General features: G+C 34.8%; 4 protein-coding genes across 11 annotated transcripts in view; 1 reads left to right on the top strand and 3 right to left on the bottom strand.

Moving 5' to 3' along the window:
• The window catches only part of LOC122530145 (ejaculatory bulb-specific protein 3-like), a 20,933-nt gene extending 12,988 nt beyond the window's left edge, over positions 1-7,945 (bottom strand). Inside the window, exon 1 of the mRNA XM_043656838.1 lies at positions 7,789-7,945. Within this exon, the coding sequence (XP_043512773.1) occupies positions 7,789-7,794 (6 nt within the window). The 5' untranslated portion in view covers positions 7,795-7,945. The remainder of the gene's footprint in view (positions 1-7,788) is intronic.
• Positions 7,946-19,590: 11,645 nt separating this feature from the next.
• Positions 19,591-22,054, bottom strand: LOC122530152 (60S ribosomal protein L28). 6 transcript variants are annotated; one of them, XM_043656850.1, is made up of 10 exons: positions 21,967-22,054; positions 21,614-21,710; positions 21,274-21,516; positions 21,108-21,199; positions 20,722-20,759; positions 20,499-20,542; positions 20,274-20,313; positions 20,051-20,089; positions 19,828-19,863; positions 19,591-19,640 (listed from the first exon to the last, which is right to left on the bottom strand). In XM_043656850.1, the coding sequence occupies exons 2-4, from the start codon at positions 21,698-21,700 to the stop codon at positions 21,113-21,115; spliced, it is 417 nt and encodes a 138-aa protein (XP_043512785.1). In that variant the 5' UTR covers positions 21,701-21,710; positions 21,967-22,054; the 3' UTR covers positions 19,591-19,640; positions 19,828-19,863; positions 20,051-20,089; positions 20,274-20,313; positions 20,499-20,542; positions 20,722-20,759; positions 21,108-21,112. The 6 variants fall into 6 exon arrangements, with proteins under 6 accessions (XP_043512785.1, XP_043512787.1, XP_043512788.1 ...); XM_043656852.1 differs by having other exon boundaries at positions 21,024-21,199; XM_043656853.1 differs by lacking the exon at positions 20,499-20,542.
• LOC122530147 (S-adenosylmethionine sensor upstream of mTORC1) lies at positions 21,986-23,346 on the bottom strand. Of its 2 annotated transcripts, XM_043656842.1 has the most exons (3): positions 23,208-23,346; positions 22,871-23,089; positions 21,986-22,067 (listed from the first exon to the last, which is right to left on the bottom strand). In XM_043656842.1, the coding sequence occupies exons 1-3, from the start codon at positions 23,337-23,339 to the stop codon at positions 22,056-22,058; spliced, it is 363 nt and encodes a 120-aa protein (XP_043512777.1). In that variant the 5' UTR covers positions 23,340-23,346; the 3' UTR covers positions 21,986-22,055. The 2 variants fall into 2 exon arrangements, with proteins under 2 accessions (XP_043512777.1, XP_043512776.1); XM_043656841.1 differs by lacking the exon at positions 21,986-22,067 and having other exon boundaries at positions 22,125-23,089.
• Positions 23,347-23,473: 127 nt separating this feature from the next.
• Positions 23,474-24,623, top strand: LOC122530151 (ubiquitin-conjugating enzyme E2 G2). Of its 2 annotated transcripts, none has more exons than XM_043656848.1 (4): positions 23,474-23,565; positions 23,691-23,772; positions 23,979-24,097; positions 24,178-24,623. In XM_043656848.1, the coding sequence occupies exons 1-4, from the start codon at positions 23,523-23,525 to the stop codon at positions 24,435-24,437; spliced, it is 504 nt and encodes a 167-aa protein (XP_043512783.1). In that variant the 5' UTR covers positions 23,474-23,522; the 3' UTR covers positions 24,438-24,623. The 2 variants fall into 2 exon arrangements, with proteins under 2 accessions (XP_043512783.1, XP_043512784.1); XM_043656849.1 differs by lacking the exon at positions 23,474-23,565 and adding an exon at positions 23,572-23,614.
• The last annotated feature ends 1,623 nt before the right edge of the window (positions 24,624-26,246 follow it).

Genomic DNA, 26,246 nt, shown 5'->3' on the forward strand with positions numbered 1-26,246 from the left:
TCGACTTTTCCTCGAAAACGAAGCCTCAAATCCAAAAATTGTATTCTACATTCTTTTCTTATTATATTTCCTTTTTTTTTTTCTATCGCGAAGAATCATCCCCTGCCCGCTTGTTGCACACATTATTCCGACGCGCTCTGTATAAAAATATCTTACAATAAGATGAACGACTTCTACAGTAGATCAATTCAAGTAGACCTGATAAACTCGAATTTCCCGAAAACGAAAAATTTCATTCTTTCTTTTTCAACTGAATCCCACTTGTCTTCAAACACCCTGTATAACCGAGTGACGAATATCGGTAAAGTGGGCCGCTCCGAAGTAAGTGTATTTAACGCGCTATCTCTTGAACAAATTTGGTCCTGTTCGCGTACCAAGACCGAACTCGGATTGTCATTTGTTCAACTGGAATTCGACGAACAAACGTTGAATTAGTCAGTTAGATGGGTGGGTATCAGTAAACAAATTTAGAAATGGATTCTGCATCGAACTTCGTTACCACTAAATGCATATAAGTAAGCATGTAACGGTAAGGGATCGATTCTCAGAAACGTCGGAATCTCGGAACTCCTCGAAATCCAAGAAAGTTCCGAGTTTCGGGAATTCGGGAAACCTCGTACTTCTTTCCTGATTTCGAAACTTTTCGAAACTCTTCGAAACTCCGATAAGAGAAAGTATGAGATCAATGTACAAAGAATCGTTTGCAACGTGAATAAAGAATATTTGACATCACGATAATTTGTATCGTATGATTATATATTTCGAACGTACGGCACGAGATGCTTTTATTTTTTGAGGATCACAAGCAGATCGCACGCGATCGTAATTTTTATATGATAACGTGAAGTGTCCAAATTAAATGATAAAAAAAAAACAGAAAGATGTCTTATTATCATTAATAATATACTCTGAAAGACTTTTCGGCAAAAAAAGGAAGAAATCGATTAAATCTAGAAATATGTGTAATTTCTCCTATAAAATAATCCTGTAATAAAAAAATCCTATAAAATAAAGGTACAATAAAAATAATCCTATAAAATAAAGCCAATACTTCAAATTTCGGGAGTTTCGAGTTTGAGTATCGAGAGTTTAAAAATTATTACTATTAGCAACAAATAAGAGAAACGAATACGGAAGAACATCAAAGGTGCGTCAAAGATTTATTACCATAATAAATAATATCACGATAGGAAAATGTAGATCGTGTTTTCCAAATAATCCAAAATATTTATTGCGTTTCTTCTACATCTTGAATGAATTTGAGTATCAACGAACAAATTTAGAAACAGGTTCTGCATCGAACCTCGCTGTCACTAAGTACATAAGTCATATGTAACAGTAACAAATGTGGACGCAATGTGGACCTTAAGAATTTACTGTTGGGAGTTGCCAGATTGTAGACGAATTGCCCCACGCGGAGACAGACTGTATTTGCCTAATTTGGCAGTGGTCAGAGGATAATGCGACGTTTACAATTGAAAAAAAAGAAGATTCGTCCCAGGAGAGAAAACATTCGTCACGAACATCAAAAATATACGATACGCGAATACCAGAAGAAGAATTCAGAAAAATAAAAAATGTTAAATCTGACAACAAACATTATTATACTATGTGCGAGACTTGTTAAAAAGTATACGTATATTTATATAACAAATATATTAAAAAGTACATGTATATATAAATAACAAATATTTTAATAAAATATATTTTCAAGCCTTACGTTCCTTTGGCTCTTATTGTTAGTCATTTGCAACAAGAAAATCAAACTTCTGTGACTAGAACTACTGACGATAAAGATGATAATGATGAAATTGAATGATATAAAATTCTAATTATTTTTGTAGAATTTTTTATAATATTTAATAATCTAATTAGTAAAATTATTGAAAATTCATAAATAATTCATTTTATTGTAAAATTATTAATTATTATTAATAAAATTATACATAAATATAATAAAAAAAAGTTAAATTTTATTATTTTATTTATTTAATAATAAATAATATGTATATATATATTTAATTTAAAAAATTAATATAATAAATAATTATATACAAATTTTTCAATTTGTCGTTAGGGTATGAACCTAAAAGCTTATATTAGCTTATTATATAACATTAAATGTCTGATAAAAGAATTAATTTTTTAAATTAAAATATAATAATAAATATTATTTCTAATGATTAGATTTAATTATATTATCTATTAATTAATTCATCAACATTTACAAATTAATTCATCTGAAAACTGCTTTTGCACAATGAAATCATAGCCGAGATAATCGCTAATCAATGAAAGAGAATGAAAAGACGCGCGAGAATTGAAGATCGGTTGGACGTTATCAAAAAAAGAAATACCTACGAGTTTCGTTTAAAAGGCTTCGTCGGTCGTTGGATGGACGATAGGTGAACGAGGTTTGATCGGATAAGTCGGACACGAAAGGTCGAGTAGCATGTAACAGAATGGTGAATCTGATTGTGGACAGTTAATAGGACGCAATTAGTAACGCGATCCCGGTTAAGTGGCTCTCAGAAGCGATGGACCCGCCCGCGCTATCCGCCGGTTTGATAATATCGAAATTTAATATTCCACTGATCTAATCAAGATCTGATCTAGATTTAACCCGGGCTTTAATCCGCAACTTGACGCAAACTCGCTCCGTTGGGACGAGGCAACGCGCGTTAACGAACGCTGAACGCGTATACATAAGGGAAAGTCAGGGGTGGGAGGGCCATCGCGAAATCCAGACTTAAGAGACAACCGTTAGGCTACTTAGCCGTTTACCCGATCTCTCCCCGCGTATTTCCTGCGCACTTAATCTAAGCGAAACCAGATTACACAGCGACAATTCACAGTTAAATCGATTCCACGCAGCACACGAACTCTGATCAGCCATCCCGTTTTCTACGCTCCACATGCACGAGTAATGCGAACACCGGGTCACCTCAAATGGTTCCTGGCTGCTTACGTACCAGCTGTAGCGACTAAGCACGCGACAAGTCGTCCTTGCCCCGTTACGACTCACGACTCCACATAAATCCTGTCCAATCGTTTCCATACCCACGCGCGATCTAGGATCGGACACGCTTCGGCAACGTGTCCTTTGTCGCTGCTCTCAGCCATCAACTCGAAATCGTTCTAACGAAACCGGTCGCGTTCCTCGAGAGAAAATCAAGCTCGATCCTCGCAGGCTGCTACACGACCGCCTTGAGATCGTATTTTTGTCAATTGCGGGACCGGTAGAGTATTTTATTTATTTATCAATATTACTGATTTTTTGTTCGGTAACATGTCCTCCTTGCTAAATGTCACGCGCGTGCAGAAAGGAGTAACGGGACGGTTGGAGTAATGAAAAAATCCGCGGCAACAAAGGAGGAAAACTCGTTCTTTCGTAATCCAGCCTGCGTGAAACGTCCGATCCTTCGTCGTACTTTCGCTGGCTCGAGTAGCTCGCGAAGATGTGTACGAACACACGTTCGCACGAGTGCAAACTCAATTGCCAAACCGATTTCTTACCGCTGGCAAGACTAACGGGCCAAGGCCAAGGGGATGAAAAAGCGACGAGTGCATCTCGCTTGGTTATGCACCGCGAATGAAGACGATTAACCGACAAAAATTGTGATTCGTTCATAACGTATTCATACCGCCTTCAAGGATGGTTAAGTTGTATCTTGACTCGCAAATTAACGACTGGTTACAGTATCACGCAAAAGATCTTTCTCGCATTGCTCTTTGGATCCCGTGTCATTGAAAAATACTCGAAAGCGAAATACATTATACTCGTTTAAGTTCACTTTCTATCCACGAACTACTTACTAATTGTACTTAATACCAGATGTTTAGTGCAAAACATGATTTGACCGCTTTTCGAGAACATGTTTTTGTATGCATCATCTGCCAAACGATTCATTTACGAAGCTACACTTCAAATAAAATCAGACAGAACTAATCATTCAAATGGTATTTAATAAGAAATTTCGTTTTCTTGTGATATCGTTTAAAGTTAAAGTTAAATCATCAACGTGCATTGCCGGTTTGCTGGAGCAAGTATAATACACATGGTTTCAATCTCTGGAAAAACAATGTCCTCCGCCACTGTTTAAACTTTCGTAAGAAGCAATAGGAAGGAATAATTTATGCAAATTACTATTCCAATGAGTGTCAATTGACTCTGGACTGTCTAGAAACTTCTTCCTCTGAAATTTTTTGTTCTTTTCAACGTCGTTATTATAGCTTTCTGTAATATACTACGTCGCATCATACAACACCGAATGTATAGGTCCGTTATAATTATAAAAGGCAAATTATAAAAAGTTGGCTAGATTTAACTCCTTGCGCTGGCAACAAATTGCGGACCATAACGAGTGACCAAAACTGTATATAAGAATTCATCGCTTTCTTTTTGAACTCGTCGGTATGATATCACTGGATAGAAATTATTGAGAAGTAATAAAGTCATTATACTTAAATATACTTGAAACTGAGAAGATATTGCAATTTTGGGACAAAAAAAATTCTTGCGCTGGCAACTGATTGCGGACCGTAACGAGTGACCAAAACCGTATACAACAATTCGTCGCTTTCTTTTTGAACTCGTCGGTATGATATCACTGGATAGAAATTANTTGAGAAGTAATAAATTCATTATACTTAAATATACTTAAAACTGAGAAGATATTGCAATTTTGGGACAAAAAATTTTCGACGTGCGTAGCAAGAGGTCAAGTCCGCTCAGAAGGGAAAATCGAGTGCAAATATTAACTAATTCTTCTCTTACCGCGAAATTTCTCGAATCGAGATTCAAAACGCGAGATTTTTTATCCATCTTTCCTTACAACAAGAAGAAAGCGTACCCCTTTCGGCCGATCATTTTTGAGAAAACCTTCAAACGACAAAGAGCAACGAGGGAGCCGATTCCTCTCGACGTTAAGTCCTGTCCCTCAACTGAAATGGTCGACGGCTCGATGGCGAATGCTCGCGGAGCGCGCGCCGCTCTTTTAAACAGCCGTAACGTCGATAATTACGGAATCGGTGTCAACGCCGCCCATAAGGCAGCGCGCGTAACATAAATCCCCATGACGCAACCTTGCGTCGCTGCAACGCGACAACGTCGAAGCGAGAACGCTTCCTAACGCCTTTCACTCTCACTCAAATAAATTTCACCGCGGCTCTTTTCTCGTTTTCTTTTTTTTTTTTTTTTTTTTCCTCTCCTAGACGCCCGATTCGCCGTTCGCGTAACAAATGCGACGAACGCCTCGCCGTAACGCACAATGCTCAACAATCCCGGCGAGAGAAAATAACTTTCACGGATCGTCGAGCGTGATCCAGCTGTCGGTCAAACAATTTCGAGCGGCATTTGTTGTTTCTAAATTAAATTCATTACAACGTTTTACAAAAGCTGTGCAGCAACGGCACGCCCGAGCGCGTCGTCGATTCGGACGCCGATTGCAGGATGAATGCAAATATGCACGGCGCTTTTGCATTGATTCGGCGGCGACGAATCACTCGGCTCGGCACCCGGCCGGATAATCCGGCCTCGAATTAATCGATGATTTTTAAATCGCCGCGCAATTAACCTTATCGTTGATTAAAATGCCAACGGGCGAGTCAAAGCGACTGGAATCGTACGTTCGGTGAAACGGTGACTGCGTTAATTTCCAACTGTCAATGAGAGCGCCGCGCAAGGTCCTCTAATTAGGGTCGGATTAAAACCACGACCACCGGAGACCGAATCGTAAACGGGCAGGACAAGCTCGTTGATTGGGCTTGGAGCTCGAATCAACAATTTCTTATCTCTCGTAGCCAGGGCGCACGAAACGCGCGATTTTTCTCCCGGAAAACGCTGACCAGCATCCCGAATTTTCCGAAGAGAATATTCCTGAGAGAATTTCATTCGCCATTGTTCGTGCACGTTGGCCGTCTTCAATCCCATATTTCCATCGATAAATCGCCAAAGAGATTGGTGGCATCGATTGTCAACGAGAGTGTTCGTTCATCGACCGGGATTAGAGAATGACCGGAATATAGTTATTATAAAAAATTTGATTTTTAGATAATTAATTTTAATTTTGATAAAATTTAATAAAATTTGATTTCTAGATAATTAATTCTTAGATTATTAATTTGAAATAAAAAATATTAAATTAAAATTTAATAAAATTTATTAAATAAATATTAATTTTATTAAATTTTATTAAATTAAAATTTAATAAAATTTTTAGATTATTAATCTGAAATAAAAATATTAAATTAAAATTTAATAAAATTTGATTTTTAGATAATTAATTTTTAGATAATTTGAAAGAGGATTTAATAGTAAATTAATTTAATTATTTTTATTGAATTAAGTATTAATAGGTGTAAAAATTTGCCCTGATAGGAACAAGTCGTATAAATAATAAAAGTATTTTTAGATAAAAATTGGAAAGTATTTTTAGATAAAAATTTTAGTTTATATAAAATTATTTATTTACATTAAACCGGATCAAATTTATTTAAAAATTTTATTTAATATTTAATAACGTGGCGGAACTAGGAATCAAAAATTCCAGCAAAACGATGATCCGATTTGGACGAATGTCGATGGGACATTTTTTTTTTTTTTTTTTTTTCACTGCGCGAATCCGATCTACGGAATGGAAACTAACGTGTCAATGTTTGAACGAGCATTACGAAGAACAAAGTAAATAGGAGGATACGGTCAGAAACGAAGGTTTCGGGGCTCGCGTTAGTCAACGCAGAGAGCCTCGGTACGTGTCGACGAAATAAAATCGTTTCAGTTTCAGACTGAGAAAGAGAGAGGATTCGCGGTCTAATTTCATTCAGAACCGCGGCGAATGCACGCGCGGGAACGAACACCGACTGGTAAAAGGTGGCAGTTTCCGGTTCCGTGTGCGTGTCAAGCGGATTTTATACGGTGACGTATTCGATAATCGTGAACGTGAAACATTCGAACCGGTTGGATTGGTTATCAATTTTGATAACCAGAGTCTAGAGTCGCCGTGATGAAGGCCCGACAATTTTCTTTCGAGAGGTCTTGAACCGCTGAGGAACGAGAAATATTCACGGCGGTTCGTTCTCCTTACGTGCGGCAAGACACGTCGGAATTTTGCGAAAACAAACGGTGGGAACGGATCACGGTGGATACGTGTCCCGAATTTAAGTGAGCGTGGTTTTCTCTCAAATTGGACCCGGTACCTGTAGCGTAGTTTCGCGGAAACGACGTTCGATAAGCGGCGCGCAGATAATCTTCTTCTGCCATCTGCGATAACCGGAGCAGACGTACGCGTGACAATTTAATGGGGTGCGGAAGACGTTCAGCCTCCTTGCAGTTATGGCGTTAAATGGTTTTGCACCGGTGTTAATCGCTTCCGACGATCCTCCAACGTATGTTCGAATTACATTCTCTCGCGTTATACGTATGTATATAACAAGGACAAACCATTAGATTTTCCGCCTGACGATCGCGAGGATACATTTGCGTGCATTTTCTACGATTTTGCGCTTGGCAAATAGCGATCTGACTTTTCAAGTATCGTGACGTCCAAGTCACACGATATTCTTCCACGAATAGAAGCGAAAGAAACGCAATAAATATGATAAGAGACACGCATATGTAACACGTGCACGGCGAGTAAAAATACGAGTCGCGTTAAATTTATATTTGAACTAGTGGCGAAGATTAATCAGATGCTATTGAAGGAGACTATGGAATAAAAAGAAATTCTGGATAATGCCGATGGGACGAGGAGAGGATAGAGAGGGAAGAGGAAAAAAAGTAGCGCTTACCTTCATGTTTGCAGCTCGTGTCGTGCAGGAAACCGAAGTTAAGCGTGACTGACGCTGGCTTCGCTGCCGATCGAGTGTTTTATACCCAACCGTATGCCCAGCCTCCGAATTCGTCCGATCGGTTTTACTCCTCCGGAGGGTCGCTCAGTCTCGGGATGACGTCGAGAATGACGAAACGAAAGGCAAACGCAGTCGACAATCACTTCCGAGAATCACGATCACACGTACTAGTTAATGAACAATATTATTTTGACACACGTTTGGCTAATTGTGTTTCTCAGAAAAATTGTTTGTTTCAAGCATACGTCACTCCGACGCGATGATTTCCCAGGGACAGCGTTTTTTTCTCGGTCAAAGATGGATAAAAATCTCTCATCTACTTTCCAAAAAAAACCGTTTCGTCGTTTCGTCATCCTTGTTCGTGAAAAATAAACGATCTAGTTCTGCAACAAAAAGAGAATGTGTTACACGTGAGAAACGTTGGTTCCTGATTTCTGTATATTATGCAACAAACGACAATGTGTCAATGCGACATCGTGCTAATGCACAAATAGTGCTAACAATCGCTGGAAAATCGACCGCGTAACCACCAGGTTGAGATTTCTTTGAAGAAAGAAATGAAAAAAGAAAAAAAGAAAAACAGGAAAATATGTATCGCAGGCTTTTCCGAAGTTCGCGTTACGAAACGAAGAAAGGAACGTGGCTTTCAATATTTACGAGTTATTTACACAGAGGCTAACGTGTAACGCAACTTAAAACTCGTTGCGAAACTCTGCCAGCCCGGAGAAGAATTCCGGCCCTTTTCGAACGCTTTCGTGCGATTAAACGCAAATATTGGTAAACCGGTTTCATAAATTATCCTGTAGCTGTAGGTTTCGAATTTTCCAGACTAATGCTTCGCCGTGTTTTATTGCAAAGTTTGGTAAACGTAGCGAGCCCCCCTTCCTCCTGATGTGCGTGGTGTTACTGAAGTTTCAGTAACAATATTATCAGAAGAAACACATTGTTTTACCTTCCAGGATCGTGTAATTACGACTAACAGTTTCTTACGGAAGCACTAATTTTCAGTAGAGGGGAGAGAGAGAGAGAGAGAGATTCAAACGTGCCAATTAATACAACGAAATAATTATACAGTGGAGTGTAAAGCGATTTCAATCCAGTGAGCTTGGTAATGAAATTAATATACAGAGCCTATGACAAACAACACGATACGTACTTGCGCACGTTTGCTTCCTTTTTTATCCCGTATATTAAAGGATAGAATGTACTCGTTCTTCGGGAAGAATATTCGAATTGGCGACAAAAATGAAAATAATTAATTAATACTCGATAGAAAGCATACGTTGCGTTGCGCAAAAGGAAGATAACGTGTCATTGTTATTAGTAGAAAAGGCTTTTCAAAGAACTCGTCGCGAGAGAAGCATCACACAAAGAGAATCCGAAATTTCTGCAGTCCATTGTAATATTCTCCAAACATTATGAAAATAATATTAATATTAAAGTAGAGATAAAGGATATTTCGTGCTTGAGTACTCAATGTGTCACAGAAATCTTGCCGATGAAAGATAATTAAATTTGCGTTTTGCTTCTGCCGATCATGGATAACTGCGTGGTTAAAATTAAACTTATCGATCATGCGCGCCATTCTAAAAATTCAATTGGAATGACCGTTCCAGCGAAATAATCTGAGAGTCGGCCCGCACGCGTAAGAAATTCCGAGTAATTTTCATTCGCGAGGATTTGCAAGCAATTTGCGCGCTCGTTTAGATGAAAATGTTTGATCTCGAAGCGATTAATTGGAGAAGATGGTTATAACGCGTTTAGAGTGCCAATTAGCAAAATACATTTTCTAACGTTTCAACGGTGTAAATTCGTTTCGCTCCGTAACGAAATAAGTTTTGGATCAGCATCTGCGTTCAGTCATTGAATTTCACAAGTCAATTTCTATTTAATCGAACAAAATATCGCGTATCCGTAATATAAATTGTTTTCAACAGACACTTTGAACAAGTGTTCGCTCTACGAGTGATTAACTCATACATACAGATTCGTCCGCATATTTCATAAATATTCAAGATATTCTAGGTAAGATGTGGTCGGAAATTATTATTCAATCATTTGTATTTCACCGGCACACAATTTTCGTAAAATAAACGCGGCGTATTGAAACGGCTGGGAGCGTGGCGTTCTGTTCAAAGGTCAGGAAATTTTTACCGAGAGTAAAAAAGATCGACTGACGTGGTAACGTCGAACGAACAGGAGGATATTTAAAAGTGTTCAACGCTCCAAAGTCACTCTCGTCTCGCTTGTTTTTACATTTCGTTTCGCACACACACACATACACGCTTGCGTTATTAAAGCCGCTTGAGTACCGCGCTTTGAATTTGTACATGGAATATTCCATGCAAAATCGTCCGGCGTCGTGTTCTCGTTCGCTTTGAATTTATTATAACTTCGCCCTGTCCGAACTGTACCGAGACGTCCATCGTCCTTGTCCGAACAGAAATCCGATTGGTCGATTGCTCCTGTAAACGCAAATAACAATAAGATAAGATTTTTGCCGATTTGTCGGTCAGGTCGTCCATTGTCCTCCGCGCTGATTCATTTGACGTTTGCAATTACGCGATTGCCCTTTAATTACCCGGTCAACGCGTAAATAATTTACGGACAATGGACGTTATCAACGAACACGAAATCGGGTAATTGACGTTGCCAATTGTCCTCTGCTAATTGTTATTAATCGCCGCTGCGGAAATTTCCGCACGGACACCGGGGATTGAAGACTTCCGGTAAAGAACAATCGGAGCTCGATTCCAATCGCAGCCATTCTTTTCGACGTTCGATTCGATTTCCAACGTGCACGATCGTGCACGTGCAAGAACTCAGGCTCTCGCATTAAGGAGGAGTATGAAGTGAGTGTTTTTTTTTAATCCTAACTTTGTTAGAGAACTATTATACCTTTTGATCCTAGCAGAAGAGGGTGATGCGGAAGCCGTGGCCTGGCTCAGAAAAATTGAGAAGAAACAGGAGAGAAAAAGAAACAGAAAGCTAAATATAGAGACACAGTAATAAAGTAAAGTAGCAAACCAAAGTATAGTACCAAAGAGAAATATTGTAGAGGCAGTGTGCAAATATCATTCTCTATTAGTCTAATTAGTCTGCGTATAGTATAAAGATAGGTTAAAGCATGCAATACTAGATGTAAGGGATTAAAACGGAAAACAAAATGTAAAGAATAATGTAAAGCACTGAGGTCTATTTCTAGGCCGAAAGGCTGAAATAAAGATTCATTCATTCATTCATTCATTCATTCAACTATTATACCTTTGCAGTCAAATTCACAAGGTTCATTTGTACGTATTTCAACGACGTTTTAAAATTTTTCGGAACAAAAGAACTTAAAATTGGCACTGCATACTCTCAAGAATGGAGAAATACTCTCGTCTCACGGTGTGCATGATTCCGGCCATTTTACTCGTGAAAGTTCCTTAATTAATATGAATTTGGCTATAGCAGGTACCAGAACAAAAGAAGAAAATCGGTAATTAAAAAAGTGGCGATACTTTGAAATTCGATTATCGATTTTTTCATGTTTTTGTTAAATTTCGGAGGCCTGAAAAATATGAAAAATAAAAATTTTTGGTTGATTTTGGTAGGTAGCTATAGTCACGCATGTACTAAATGCGTACTTAAAATTTTGAGTCAATTGGTCAAGTAGATTTTGAGATATCATGGACACCATTCTGAAAAACATAGTTTCCAGAGAAATGCCTTTAAAGTTCAGCATTGCGGTAACAATGACGCTGATCGTCGCGTCCTTCAAACAACCATAAGTTCGTTAATTTTAAGAGTTCCCATGTAAGGTCACAGAGACCTGTATTTTCGAAACTATATCCCTTAAGAATATGCCGAAAAAGAGAAATCGATTTTTTTCGAAAGTTCACACTAGAATACCTTTAAAATCTCAACGTACAGAATATCTCTCGAATGTTTAATTGATCGAAATTGTTTCAGATTATTATTCCGGTTTCATTTTCTCTCGAGGAGAAAAAAAATGTAATTTACGATTGCCGGCTATTACGCGCTGTGGAAGAAAATGATTCAAGTGTTTAAATAACACTTGTTCTTTGCACCCTGTGTGACGTTATTTACATAGCGGTGGCATGCAAATTATTTTTCGGAATTTATGAGCATGCGTGCACCGGCGACTGCTGTTCCAGCCGAGACATTGGACGATGACGAAGCCACCTTCCCCGCGAGATTTCACCGAAATTACTCGGGCAAACTTTTTAATCCCTTCGCAACGGGCGCATCGTTCAAAAGCAGCGAAGATAAAGGAATTTAAATTACCAGTGCAACGGGCTCGCGATCGCGTTACGTACGACACATTTCCATAAAAATTAGAAAAGTTAATGACGGAACATCCGCTTGACCGATGATCAACGGCCACGTCGCGCCAAGTCGATCTAAAAATCGATTCCTCGACGGGGAGAGGAGTCTCGAGAATTATGTTGAATTTTTATCCTCAACAGAGATAGCAAAAAGAGAAGAAGTTCACAGTTTCGAGTGAAATTTACAATTCACGAAATTCGAGGTTTTCGTCCTGCCGCGCATTATCTCTTGAAAGCTGTTGTATTAAATCGCAGGCCGGGCAACTTATAGATAAGAAGTTCGCTTAAAGCTCCCTAACTCGTAGCTGCTTGTACTTTTTCCGAACGCGGCGTTATATCTCGCGTCGAGATGTAAATTCGTTTGCCGTAAAACCACGAGTAAAATTGGTATACTCGAAATCGAGAAGTTCTGGCTCTCCGCTTCGGGATTAAATAAGAACTCCATTTGAAACTTAGACTCTCACTACAACTCTTAAAGTGCAGCGGCCTTCCTTTTTTTTTTTTATAGAAAACATCGGACCAACCTTAAACGAATCGAAAGACCACGAAGCGAGGCAAGCCCTCTTCCCCGAGTTGAAGTTTCTTTAATTTTCATAGATATTTCTATGTGGGAAGCCAGAGTGCCATTTCTTTTCTTTTTTCTTTTTTTTTTTTTTTATTTCATTCAACTTGTTCTCTTGACGTTCACGCTTGAGAAGCGTATCCTCAATTTCAAGATGTCAGAACAAATTAAAACACGAACCTAACTTCGTATCGCATTATCTTCGATCAAACAAGAGGACGTTCGAGCGTTCTCCAGTTTCTCAACAGCGATATCGTAAAATCGAGGAATCACGAGACCTCTCGTGATCGATGTAAAATTCGAGAAACCACTCAAAACACCGTTATCGACGTTCTCCGGTTTCATACTTCCAACCGCAAAAACCTCTACATAGAACGGCGTCCAGTCAGTTTTTCCGAACGAACGTTCGCGACATTCGAGGCTGCGCGAACTTGGGACCCTTTCCAGAATCGGGAAACTTTCGAATTTGTAATTTAAACTTAGTTTCCCTCGATCCTGGTTCCCGAGTGTCCGCTCGACGCTTGAAACATTCGTTCTTTTTATTTAAAAAACAAAAGGAGAAAAAAGAAGAAGCCGAACTAGCGAGAAATACACGTACCGACGCCGAGCGTACACCGGTAGAAGTATTAATGGGACGAAATCGAAACGAGATCGAAACGAAACCGAATGACACCGAGCTAGCTAGCCAGCTCGAAACGATTAAACGGGCCGTAACAGCTGGCAACAGTACCGGAACCGTTTCATTGTCCACGATCAGATCCGGTGGATACGGCATAAGGGAATTGCTCTCTAGTTACATATGCGCGACGCATCCGAAGTTTGGCCGAGCGCTGTCATTATCGCCGCGATTATGCATATTCAGATAAGCAATCAACACCATTGAGGTACCGGGCAAGGGTCATAGAGTGGAACAGAGATTTAGTCGAGCGCGTCCGTGTGAATTCGTGCACGAGGATCGCACACCCACCGACAACATATACGTACACACACACACACTCGTCAGGCAAACGATCGTCCAGAAAACTTTGCTTCCTTTTAACGCCAGATTAGTGGCCGTAATTTGCAAATCAATCGCGAGTTCTCCGGGTTGCGCCATTCACAGCAAATTAACACGGACGCTCGGATTCCGGATGTTAAAAAAAAATCGGCAAAAAATATGGATTTACGTGTGACGAACGAGCTATGAATAAGTAACTCTCGTCTAACGTTTTGGCGAACGTTCAATTTTAGTTTAGTTAACTTTTCGCCAATACGCACCGAGTGCCAACGTCATTACGTGTTACGTTTTAACGAACTAATGGCGCCCTTTTTCTCGCGCGTGCGCGTTCCTTAAATGCAGTGTCAATATTTTATCAATCTCCATCAATATTTTCATGCATTCCATTTCTCACGTGACTCATATATACGTCGAACACTCTGTATAGGCCCGGTATCCATTCGATTCCGTGTATAGATCGCATTTTGCTTTCCATCCGGGATAACAATATTCACGGAGGGTTCAACCGAATAATTACGTCGCGCTTGAGCATTCAGACAAACCGAACGACAATCTTCATATTGTAAAAACTGGTGATCATTTAAAGCAGGTGTGTGTGTGTGTGTGTGTGTGTGTGCAATCCGCGTTATATGAGCCGCACAGACCTTGGGTTCATGCGGCCTGCGTTGTATAACCAAAATTGGAATAATCGAATAAGAATTTTCTTATTTGAATGATTTTAACCACGAATAATCTTTTTTTTTTTTCTAAATTTAGTGTTAGAGTAATTAATTACGAATAATTTCCAAGAGCCAACAGAGAAATGACATAATTGCTACTCCATTCTCAATTATCAGATATCAATATGTCAATTATCAGATATCAATATGCCAGCGAACATGCAAATGGAGTGTATCGAGTTGCAATCAGATATACAACTCAAGGAAAACTTTATTTCCAAGTATCTTTATTAAACTCTTACAAACTACACCTGCCTGAAGAAAAATATTCAGCACTTCACGAACATGTCCCTTTTGAGGAGTACTTATATCAGAACAGATCTTTTCCTATATAAGGCACACGATAAACAATAAAATAAGAAGAAAAATTTTACTACCTGCATCAAACCAGATATTGATGGAATGATATCTAAGAAAAAAAAAACAAGCTCAGTGTTCTCATTAAAAATTTTCGTATTTCTTTTAATTAATATAAATATATTTTTCTAATCAATCGTCGTAAATAATATAGAGTACATAGAACTGATAAAAAAAATATGTAAATTATGTAATAATCACTCAACAAATTTTTATTGGCCAATGAGGCCCAGAAGATTTAAAAGATTGGACACTCAAGAAACTCATCTACCATTTTCAACAAGAATCAACAACACTCCCTATTTCCAATTGTACGCCGAATCTTTGTTAGCGAATGCTACAAAGAATCAACGTTCGATGATACATAGAATATAATACTTTTCCGACGAATACACCGCCGTGAATTATTCATATTAAAATTAAGAGTACAAGTAGAATATTGTAGTATTTAGTTCATTACTGAAGCCACACGCTAGTTCTAGTCTAATTAATAACGTCAATAATCGTAATAGCACGATTGAAAGGATTAGTCAAACGCTCCATTATATAAACAACAGATCAACACTTGTCCCATGAACGTCATTGTATTTCTATCAAATCGCAGGTAACAATTCTACCCAATCAGTCCATAAAACTATATTAGCTTTTGCTCGTCGTAAACGTCTGAGAATCCCTCCTCCAGGATTGAAAAACATCATTTATAATTCATATTTCTCATTTCCTCGTTTTATTAGTATGAAAAAATAAATCAATATTTAAATTACTTGGAAGAGATCTCGTAGATTCTCTAGTTAAAAATGTGCATATATCACGACAAGATGTGTCATTTACGATGACATGACATTTTAATGATCTCTTTGCAAAAAAAGCATGCAGACGGATAATTTTTACAACGATTTTTTTTTTTTACGTCATCCGAATCTAAATATTCTAAATATTATCTATGCATTGAAAGCGCACAATTTACAAAATCTTGTTTGGCCGTGTTTAAAATTCTTTTACACATTTTTGTGGATTTTATGATCATTATTTTCCTCTGATCGAAATGATCGCGAAAAACTGCCGAACTGACGAAGAAAATATACGCATCGTAAATCGCGACTTATGGAAATTTCACGTGGGTCTTTTTTCTTCGCCATCTAGAATCCTCCAAATCGAATTCTCGTATTCAACGTTTCAATCATCGTTAGTTTCTACGTAGAACTCGTTTTCAAAGCGAAACCGATCGAACCGTGAATCGAAGATCAAGACTCTCCAAGTTGAAAATACTGCTCAAGTTGGGCATCCTTAAACCGCGAAGAATTGGAGATATATCTGAACGTTCGAGAACGATAAACAGCCACAAATCGAGCCACGTAGCTGGAAAACTTTCTAATAGCCTAAGGAACTTCCACACCTTCAGGCGCGGATCGCTTAATATTTGCAGAAAGTTTTCGGAGCCGCGGCATCAGAATACCGCAAAGTACGAAGATCTAGTATAATACTAGTTAGAGGAAAATTCTTATCTTTAACTTACTTAGGATTCTTTGCTAAATTGCGTTCAAAGTGTCGCGTGACTGGGACACTTCGAGGTAGAGTTGTAAAAGTCCTGTTTACGATTCACCATGAAAAAAAGTAAGAAAAAAAAAAATATACGTATAATTTTTTTCTTTCAAGCTGCATCATCACTCGAATAAAACTTATCATTGAAACTCGTGATGGCAAACATTAAACGCCATTTCAAATTTATGACACCGTAATTCAACATCTTTTTAGCCTTCATTTCCTACTTACATTAATCTTTCGCGGTGAAGCGAAATCCGATGTCGCATTTTATCCCCACTATATTTTTATACGCGAAATTCCAAGGTTCATCTTGATTTAAATATATTAACATAAATGCACAGCTAAATATTAAACCGCATAAACGCAGGTAAACCGTGACGTGCCATTTGCGAGTGACTAAATGCGTACGTATAATATAACGCATTTTATCTCGGGCAACTTTTTTTCCCGGCCACCAACAAGGAACGATCTAATTTACGTTGTTGAGCGAAATCGTGGCTTTCTTTTTTTCTGAGAGATATTCGAGATGGTTCTCAGAGAGGTAATATCGCAGTCTCATCGCATGACCGTATAATCGACGCTTTTCGTCTGCTCACGGTAGGAAAGGACTTCAGAAGCATAATGTCCAAGGAAAGAAGATGAGTGGCCATGGTGAGAGAACGGAGAGCGTGGAATATATAATGTTTTAATTTCGCGGAAAATCTGATGATGTAATTTCAAGAGTAGGGCGACGCCCAGCAATTGTTTCAACCGGCTTTCACTCTTGCATTATTCATGATTCTTTCCTTTTTTCCTCGTCTACGAGAGAGCCGCCTAACCTCTCCACCCTTTTCTTCTTTTTTTCATTCCTTCTTCCTTCCTCCGATTCTTATCCCCCTTCCAATTCTTACTCTTTCTCTCCCTCTCTCTCTCTCTCTCTCTCTCTCTCTCTCTCTCTCTCTCCAAGCACTCCACCTTAAGTACTTACATCTTCGTTCGTCCTCCTCTTCTCGTTCCTTCTCTCCATTTCTCCTCTCTTCACACTTTCTTTATCTCTATGTCTCTATCGTCATTTCGCTGTTCCATCCTTTTCTCGCGAATCGACCGTCCATCCTCGTCGTTCTCACGGCCCGGATACTCTTTGCTATAGGGTAGAAGGGTGGAAGTGCTCGTGGCAGGCAGGCAGTGTCTGCCCCACCGTGAAACCTTCTGTCATTGCAGCCTTATTTTCTTTCTTTTGCGGCCGAGAGGCAGCTTCAAGGCACGGGAGAAAAGACGGTTAAGAAAATCGATCGAGGCTCGCGCGCGCTCCTCGCCGGAAAAACGATAGAGTTCCTTCCTCGAATTATGAAAAGTAGTGTCTCGTTAAACTCTCCTCAGGGGTGAAATGAAAAAAGAAGAAAAAAATGATACACTCTCTTTCTAACTTTCCAGCCTCGACAGTACGTGATGCCGCAGCTGAATCTGCCTATTATGAGATTGAAAGATAATAGAAATCGTTTCGATATTTCTTATACCTGGGAAATGAAGTTCTACTGATCAAAGATTCGAGTCTGAAGAACTTCGAAAGTTTCAAGAAGGGTTAAACTTCTATGTTTGTTACCAGTATCAAAAATCGTCCTTGAAATCGCTGCGTGGAATATTAAATTCCTCCGAGAAATACCTTTCTTTCGAAAGATCTCGATAGAAGCAAGCAAACAAAGAGTTCGACTCCTCGTCGAACATGTTTGAAAGAATCACGAACGAATTCGATTAACATCGAAGAGGATTTTTAATAAAACATGAACACTAATACGAACTTAGGAAACTATTTTCTTTCGAGAGGTCTCGAACAAAAGACCCATTTCGCTCGTGACCAACGTTAATAAAATGCTAATATTAAGCCGATGTAATATTAAGCCGATATTGAATAAGTATTAAACATGCAGCCACCACCGTCGGTTGACGAAATTGAAATTCTTTGTAGAAATTCGTTGTAGAAATATCCCAGTAAATTATACGAATCTTGGAGGAAAAGGATATTAAAGTGTCCATTTTTTGAAACTTCCAAATTCTCTTATTCAATTAAATGGTAATAGAACGCTTTGTTTTTTACGATGATAAGTAAAAAGAATCTGTACGAATGGAAATGAGAATGACACTGTTTAAAAAAAAGGAATCGTTAATTTCAAGCTTCTAGTTATTATTTAAAGAATAATAAAGAAGAAATTCTAATCGTTTCCAAACAATCTACTAAAATTAGCTACCACTTGATATTTAATCGCTGCATTTGCTTCTTTAATTTTGTACCAAATAGACCAAGATTGGTAAGAACTTACTAATAAAGCTAACTACTAGACTGCGTTTATTCACACCAATTTAAAAAAAAATAAAATCAACAGCAGTTTATTTTTACGAATGCACTAAACAATTATTTATCAACCTATGAAAAATTCTTGAATATCAGAGAACTTAAAATTTGTAAAATATTAAAATAAAAAATTCGATTTATCGGTATAAGTATTAATATCTTAATGTATTAGGATTGTACTACCTTAAATTAATAATCTTTCTAACGTGAAATCAGACAAATCTCTTGCATAATCACTTAAAAATCAGCTCGAGTAATTATAGGAGATAAAATCAAATTTATTGAAAGATTTAAATCATATGCGACGAATTTCAAATTAAATCAGGATTTTAAAAATTTACTATGCATACATATTTAGAATTATCTATCGTATATATGTATATGTATAAATAGAAATGATATATAGAATGAGGATAATATGAAATTGTGCCATTAAAGTCTGTTAATTCCATTTAGTAACATTTCATTAATTAGGCTGCATGAAAAAAGACAAAAGCCTTCAATTAATAATTAAGTACTAGTAAATAAAATAAATTTGTGCAGTTGAATGAACTGCAATTGTATTCCAGCCAAAGAAATTGAACATACTCTCTTAAAGTCTGCACAGATCAAGACAAGTTCATTTTAGTCATTATTTCGAAATTTAATATTGCTACGTCCGATGCATTCTTAGTCTCTTGAAAAAGATTTAGATACGTTTTTTACATAATTAATCCATTTTCTAGAAATCCACAGAAGGCTGAGAATCGTCTTATTTCAAATTCATTCTATTGATAAAGCTGGTATCACGCACAACAAATCTGGAAGAGGAAAAAGGGGAAAAAAAGCTATAATTATCATTTATATTTATTCAGTACATGTATGATAAACATATGTTGAATTGTTATACGTATTTTTTTTTATTTTTCAATACCAAGCTAAAAATATCCGTTGTCCTTGCACGATCGTTAACCTGCACACAAGAAAAGATACATATATTTTTTTCTATTTCTCTTTTATAAAGATCATAATTAAATTAAACGAACTCTCAGAAGTAGCAAATTCAAAATCATGGCATTCATAGATCTTGGTGACTATGAATCATCACAGATGAATAATATGTACATTTTAGTAAATCAGTAAACAAAAAAATTTCTTACCTTTCTTGTTAATTTAACTTTGTCTTTAGATCCCATCTATAAAAAAAAAATACAAAATATATTAAATATAATTCTATATCTTTTCCTAGAGTTTATTTTTATCACGAATTAATCAGTTAGCAAATACTACACTAATCACGGCACTCATCGATCTTGGTGATAAAAAATTTCATCATATTTCTTTATAGAAAAAGCTAATATAATATTTAAAAATAATACTCACTGAATTCAAATACTGCAAAGTGACCAATGACATTTAAACCTACAAACATTGTTAATATTAATAACATTGCTATTTAAATTTATATAAATGAAAACCTTAATTATACTTCAGATAGCAAATACAAAATTTAATCATGGCACTCATCGATCTTGGTGATAAAAAATTCCATCATATTTCTTTATAGAAAAAGCTAACTAATATGATATTTAAAAATAATACTCACTGAATTCAAATACTGCAAAGTGACCAATGATTATTTAAACCTAAAAAACATTGTTAATGTTAATAACATTGCTATTTAAATTTATATAATTGAAAATCTTAACTATACTTCAGATAGCAAATACAAAATTTAATCATGGCACTCATCGATCTTGGTGATAAAAAATTCCATCATACTTCTTTATAGAAAAAGCTAACTAATATGATATTTAAAAATAATACTCACTGGGTTGAAATATTGCAAATGACCAATTATATTCGTATTTAAATCTAAAAACATTGTTAATGTTAATAACATTGCTATTTAAATTTATATAATTGAAAATCTTAACTATACTTCAGATAGCAAATACAAAATTTAATCATGGCATTCATAGATCTTGGTGGTTAAAATTATCATCATTTGTAAAATATATAAATTATCGAAATAGAAAATCAATGTAACTCACCTATATAAAAATGACTTTCCAATGTACATGTACTAAGTCTGAAATTAAAACAAATATCAATATCACTCAAAACATATGTATAACAAATTAAATAATTCATCTTTTATACAATTGTTTTACGCTTGTTATGCAATCTTTTTAATAGGAATTTTTTAATAAATGTAATGGACATAGTTACAAAGAAGAAATACCACAATTAAAACTGTTATAATATTGCATTGCATTGTATATATAATAATACACAATCTATGTTTTTTTCAATAAAAAATAGTAATTATTACAGGTAACTAAATTAATTATACCTTAAATAAAAATGATAAATTAATAAATCTTCTTTATAGTATGTCCATAAATCCATAAATTTAGATTAAAATATTTATTAGTACACAAATTAATCAGCCTTCTTAGTTGTACGGGTCTTCTTAGCAGGTAAAGGCTTTTGAGAACGTAATACAGCACTAGCACGACGTAGTGCAACCTAAAAATATTACTATATGTATTAAAAATTCTTTCAACAAATCATAAATAAATTTTATTTTTGAATTCACTTACCTTTGTAAGATTTACACGATATTTGTTCTTTGTAAGCAATCTTTTCAATTTGTACAAAGAACGACGAGCTCCAGCTTTCATTGTACATCTAACTGTAGCTTTTGCAGGCTTGTTCATAGCTTTAGCTTTTTTATACACTACAGTAAATCCTTTTTTGTCAGGCGTATCAACAATACCAACACTTTTCCTATGAATCAAGCCCGAGTAACGATAACTACTCAAATTAGTCAAATTATTGGATTCCTGGAATTTTATATCGTACATTAAATTATATATTTTCCACAGAAGTCATTAATTCTAGAAAAAAAATTATTTTGTAGTACTATAATGTAACACAAACCGTAGAAAACGGCTTATTAATGTTGCGTTTCTTTAGAAGAAATGCATTATTATTGCGAATAATCATCCAATTCAAATGGGACGACATTGTAAATGATCTGAAAAAATTATATACATATATTAAAATGTTTATATTAATTTTATTTATATGTACACATAAATACGAAAATTGGCATCTGTACGTTAACCTATGTAGTGATTAAAGAAAATAAAACATTTTCTGTTCAATTCAATTTAATTTAAGTATTAATTTCTTTAGTTTCTTTCAATAGAATACTTTATCAACTTACTTTGTTAAATGTTACAATAAATAAAAAATACAATATACAGATACTAGGACAAAAATGAACTCACCACGTGTGCGACTAACGAACAGGAATCAGAAAAGAACATTCAAAATGGCGTACAAAATGGACGAGATAAATTCTAGGAAATTATGGAATTCACAAATATCCCTATGTAACATGTAACAAAAAAATAACTACAAAATATTTAAATTAAAACTACAAATAAGAAAAATAAAAATAAGATTTATCAAAACTAGTTAAAAAAATTGATATTTATTTTTTTATCCTTAATTTTATTCGTAGCTTTGTTCGAAAGGTAATTCACTAAACATAGTCATTACTTCGTTTGTATCGTATTCTTGTTTTTCTTGTTTTTTAATTTCATTAGATACTTTTCGGAAATCTTGCGGAATATAAATTGAGGTATCATTTAAAAATAAAGGATCGTTCTGAGGTAATATTTGCAAATTCGCCCACCTTATTGCAACTTGTTTAAACACACATTTTCTGAACATTATGCAATGTATATGGTGCAATTTCTCATACTTTATTCTCATAAATCCTAATTTACTCAGAATGTATCTCCACGATTTCATGAACTTAGCATTCGCATGAACATATTTTGAATCAGGACTTATAATGAAAAATATACCACCAAATTGCAATAAATCATAAGCTTTTTTACAACATAAATATCTTTGTTTTGGACATGGTAAATATTCCAGAAATAAAGAAAATACAACTACCTGAAAGTAGTTTTCAGGCAATTGCAAAATTTCTTGTTCATTACTCACAGACAATTCTTGTCCAATTTGAACATTTAAAAAATCACAACAAAAAACTTTGTCTGGTATGCCATTCAGATCTATTGCAATTACCTCAAATATGTCAAAAGCCCTAAATGGATTATAACAACTACCTGCATCCAACAGTGATATCTTTTGAATTGGTTTCTTATGTTTAATATTTACATCATAATCTATAGCAACTTCAGTATCTGTAAAATTTGCATCTATTTTCAGTTTGATATCTTCCTCCTTTAGATCATATTTTTGTTTTCCTTCATTTAAAAAATACTCTTCACACTGAAATTTGATCCATTCTATTCTGGAGCATGTTGAACCTTTGGTGTTTATGTTATTTTGCATCCAATGTGTAGTTGCCAATTTCTGCATACAGGAGGCATATTCCTAAAACACACATTTATAAGGTTATCCTACAATATCTTTATTCTATGTACTACTAGTCTTAGTTTATCTTAATATCTGGAAATAATATCTGGAAGTAATATTTAAAAATAAATCAAACCTGTAATATGTCTTTACGACATGTGTGCCGTTTCCATGCAATCTCTGGCCCATAATTCTGAGCTTCTTGTCGCAACGTGGCATGTGTATTTTTTATAATATTTGCTAAATATTTATGTTCTTCTGTTGCCATTCGAAACTTTATGCTGGCATTGGTTTATTTTACTTAAGTACAGTATGAAATTCTGTTAATTGTCTTCTTGATTTTACAAAATAAATAAATACAAATGCGTAATAATTCTTTCTATTACTTCAACTTAATATCCAATTTTTAACATTTCATTTAATTACGTCGTTAACCCGCACGACCAAAACAATGGCGGGTTCTGCACTGAGACGATTAATGGCAGAGTATAAGCGTGAGAATCAAATTTAATTTTATGCAATTCACACTTGACTATAGACACCGTATAAAACATTCTCCCTTATTATTTTTTCTGACCAATTTTAAACGATAGAATAATGAGCACTGCATCTTTTGCAGAGTTAACCTTAAATCCACCTGAAGGTATTATTGCTGGTCCAATAAATGAAGAAAATTTTTTCGAATGGGAAGCCTTAATCACGTACGTATTTGAATAATTTTTGATTCTTCTTATTTATAAAAATGTTTTTCTTCGCTTGTGAAAATTGATTTCTGTTTATAACATGTTTGCAACGAAATGCCTTATATTTTTATCTTTTTGTTTTTAACTCTATGATTATAAATATAATTTAAACTTTGCATGTATATCTGTAACATACATATTAAACAATTAACATTTGTTTACAGTGGACCAGAAGGAACATGTTTCGAAGGTGGTGTTTTTCCAGCAAAGCTTATATTTCCACCAGATTATCCTTTAAGTCCACCAAAAATGCAATTCACTTGTGAGATGTTTCATCCAAATAGTAAGATTTCCATTTTACTGAAACATTAAATTGATTCTTGATGAACCTCTAAAAACTAACTTTTATTTACTTTTCTTTAGTTTATGCAGATGGCAGAGTATGTATAAGTATATTACATGCACCTGGTGATGATCCTATGGGCTATGAAAGTAGTGCAGAAAGGTGGAGTCCAGTTCAGAGTGTAGAGAAAATATTGTTGAGTGTGGTAAGTATGTTAGCAGAACCAAATGATGAAAGTGGAGCAAATGTTGATGCTGCTAAAATGTGGAGAGAAGATCGCTCAGAATTTGAAAGAATTGCCCAAAAATTAGTTAGAAAAACACTTGGTATCCCACCTTAAATTAAGATGTTCAATATTTAATTGAAGATAAAGTTGTAATTAAAATGTCATATGATTTGATGCAAAATATATATTATGTTTAAATTAAAATTTTATTAAAATGTGACATGTACTTACAAACATGTTTTACAATTATGTGTAATAGTGATAAAACTACGGAATTAAAGACAAATTAATAACGCAGTACATTAGTCTTAAAAAATGTATTTTATTTTCAACATTGCAGTACAAACATGGGTAATCAGATACATACACATTTGTTTATACTTAGTACCTTTAACTGTAATAAAGTAATGAAAAAAATTTTTTCTTGTGCTCATAGATATGAAAAATTTGAATTGTGCGAATTATTTGTATTACAATTACGGAAATAGTAAATATTTAATAGGAAACAATTTTCTCTTGAATCATTTTATTGTAATATTGAAAAATATTTACAAAAAGAAGTTGAAGCATCATTTTAAATGAATACATTATAGATATTTTTGGAGTATAACAAAATTTGTACATTTAAAACTTATAATAAAATTAATGTTATCGTTACAAATTATAGAAACTTATTTATAGATGAAAAGATTTATAAAAGTAGGATATTTTTAAAAACATAAACTTAAATTTTTGTCACAAAAGTAAACAAAGGTTTTATTTTTCTCTTGTAGTGTAGTACACTTATCTTAAAGTTTCAATGAATCATCCACACTCCTGTTGTGCATGTTTAAAAGCATACCTTGTATTACCTTAAATATTTACAAAATTAAAAGATTTATAATAGGTTTCTGATTATCATGCATCCTTCACTCTAATGACCATCGAACTTGGTGATAAATTATATTAGACTAGAATAAATAAATTAAAGAATGTAGAATTATAGTTTTAAAAAGTACAATTAACTCTTATTAAAGTAACAACAAAGAGCATACATAGATTTAGCATTTTTTTCTATTAAATTATGTTTGGATTATATCTTTGAAAAAGATAAAAAAATAAATACAAGTATATTGGAAGTAAATTGATATTTATTAGTAAACAATACTGAACTCCAACTTAAAACGCAATGTTTGTGACTAGCAGTTGTCAATAATTTATAATAAACAATAATAAAAAATTGTATCAGTACATTATAATCAAAGTACAACATTGCATATTTTTTTAGAAATATAACTCAAGTAATTTTTTAATTTTCCTATTTTTGTTATGGTACTTTTTGCATACATTTACTTATTTTTACACAATTTTATAAAACCAAATATAATATATATATATAATAAATCAAATTCTAAAATAATACATAACTAATATTTCATAAAGAAAAATATTTAAAACACGCATATACAACACATTATGTTTTAACAGAATATTTTAATTTATAAATCAATGTTATACTTTGAATACAATTATAGACTTTGGCATATAAGAAATAAATTACTGTTCTATGCCAAGTGCATTTTCTTCTGTTTTATAAAAAATTTGTTATTATAATTTTCTAATTAAATATTAAATTGAGCTATACATTTTCATAATCAGATTTAAAGATCCCCTATTTAAAAGAATATTTTTCAAGAATATTTTAATTGATGATTTGTCTTGAAAATGTACAGTCAATTGCAAACTTTAATATATTATAATAATATCACATTTTAGTATATCAAAAATGTAGAATTAAATTTAATACTTTCTACATATCCTCATTGGAGAGGCATTATAAAAATACAAAGCTGTTATTCAATGTCACACTTATTTATATATAATCACATAAAAAAACATCTTTTAAACATATTTATTATACAATAACACTTGGCATAGAAGTTT

The sequence above is a fragment of the Frieseomelitta varia genome, unplaced genomic scaffold (genome assembly GCF_011392965.1).
Source record: "Frieseomelitta varia isolate USP_RPSP 00005682 unplaced genomic scaffold, Fvar_1.2 scaffold_331, whole genome shotgun sequence".
NCBI lineage: Eukaryota > Metazoa > Arthropoda > Insecta > Hymenoptera > Apidae > Frieseomelitta > Frieseomelitta varia.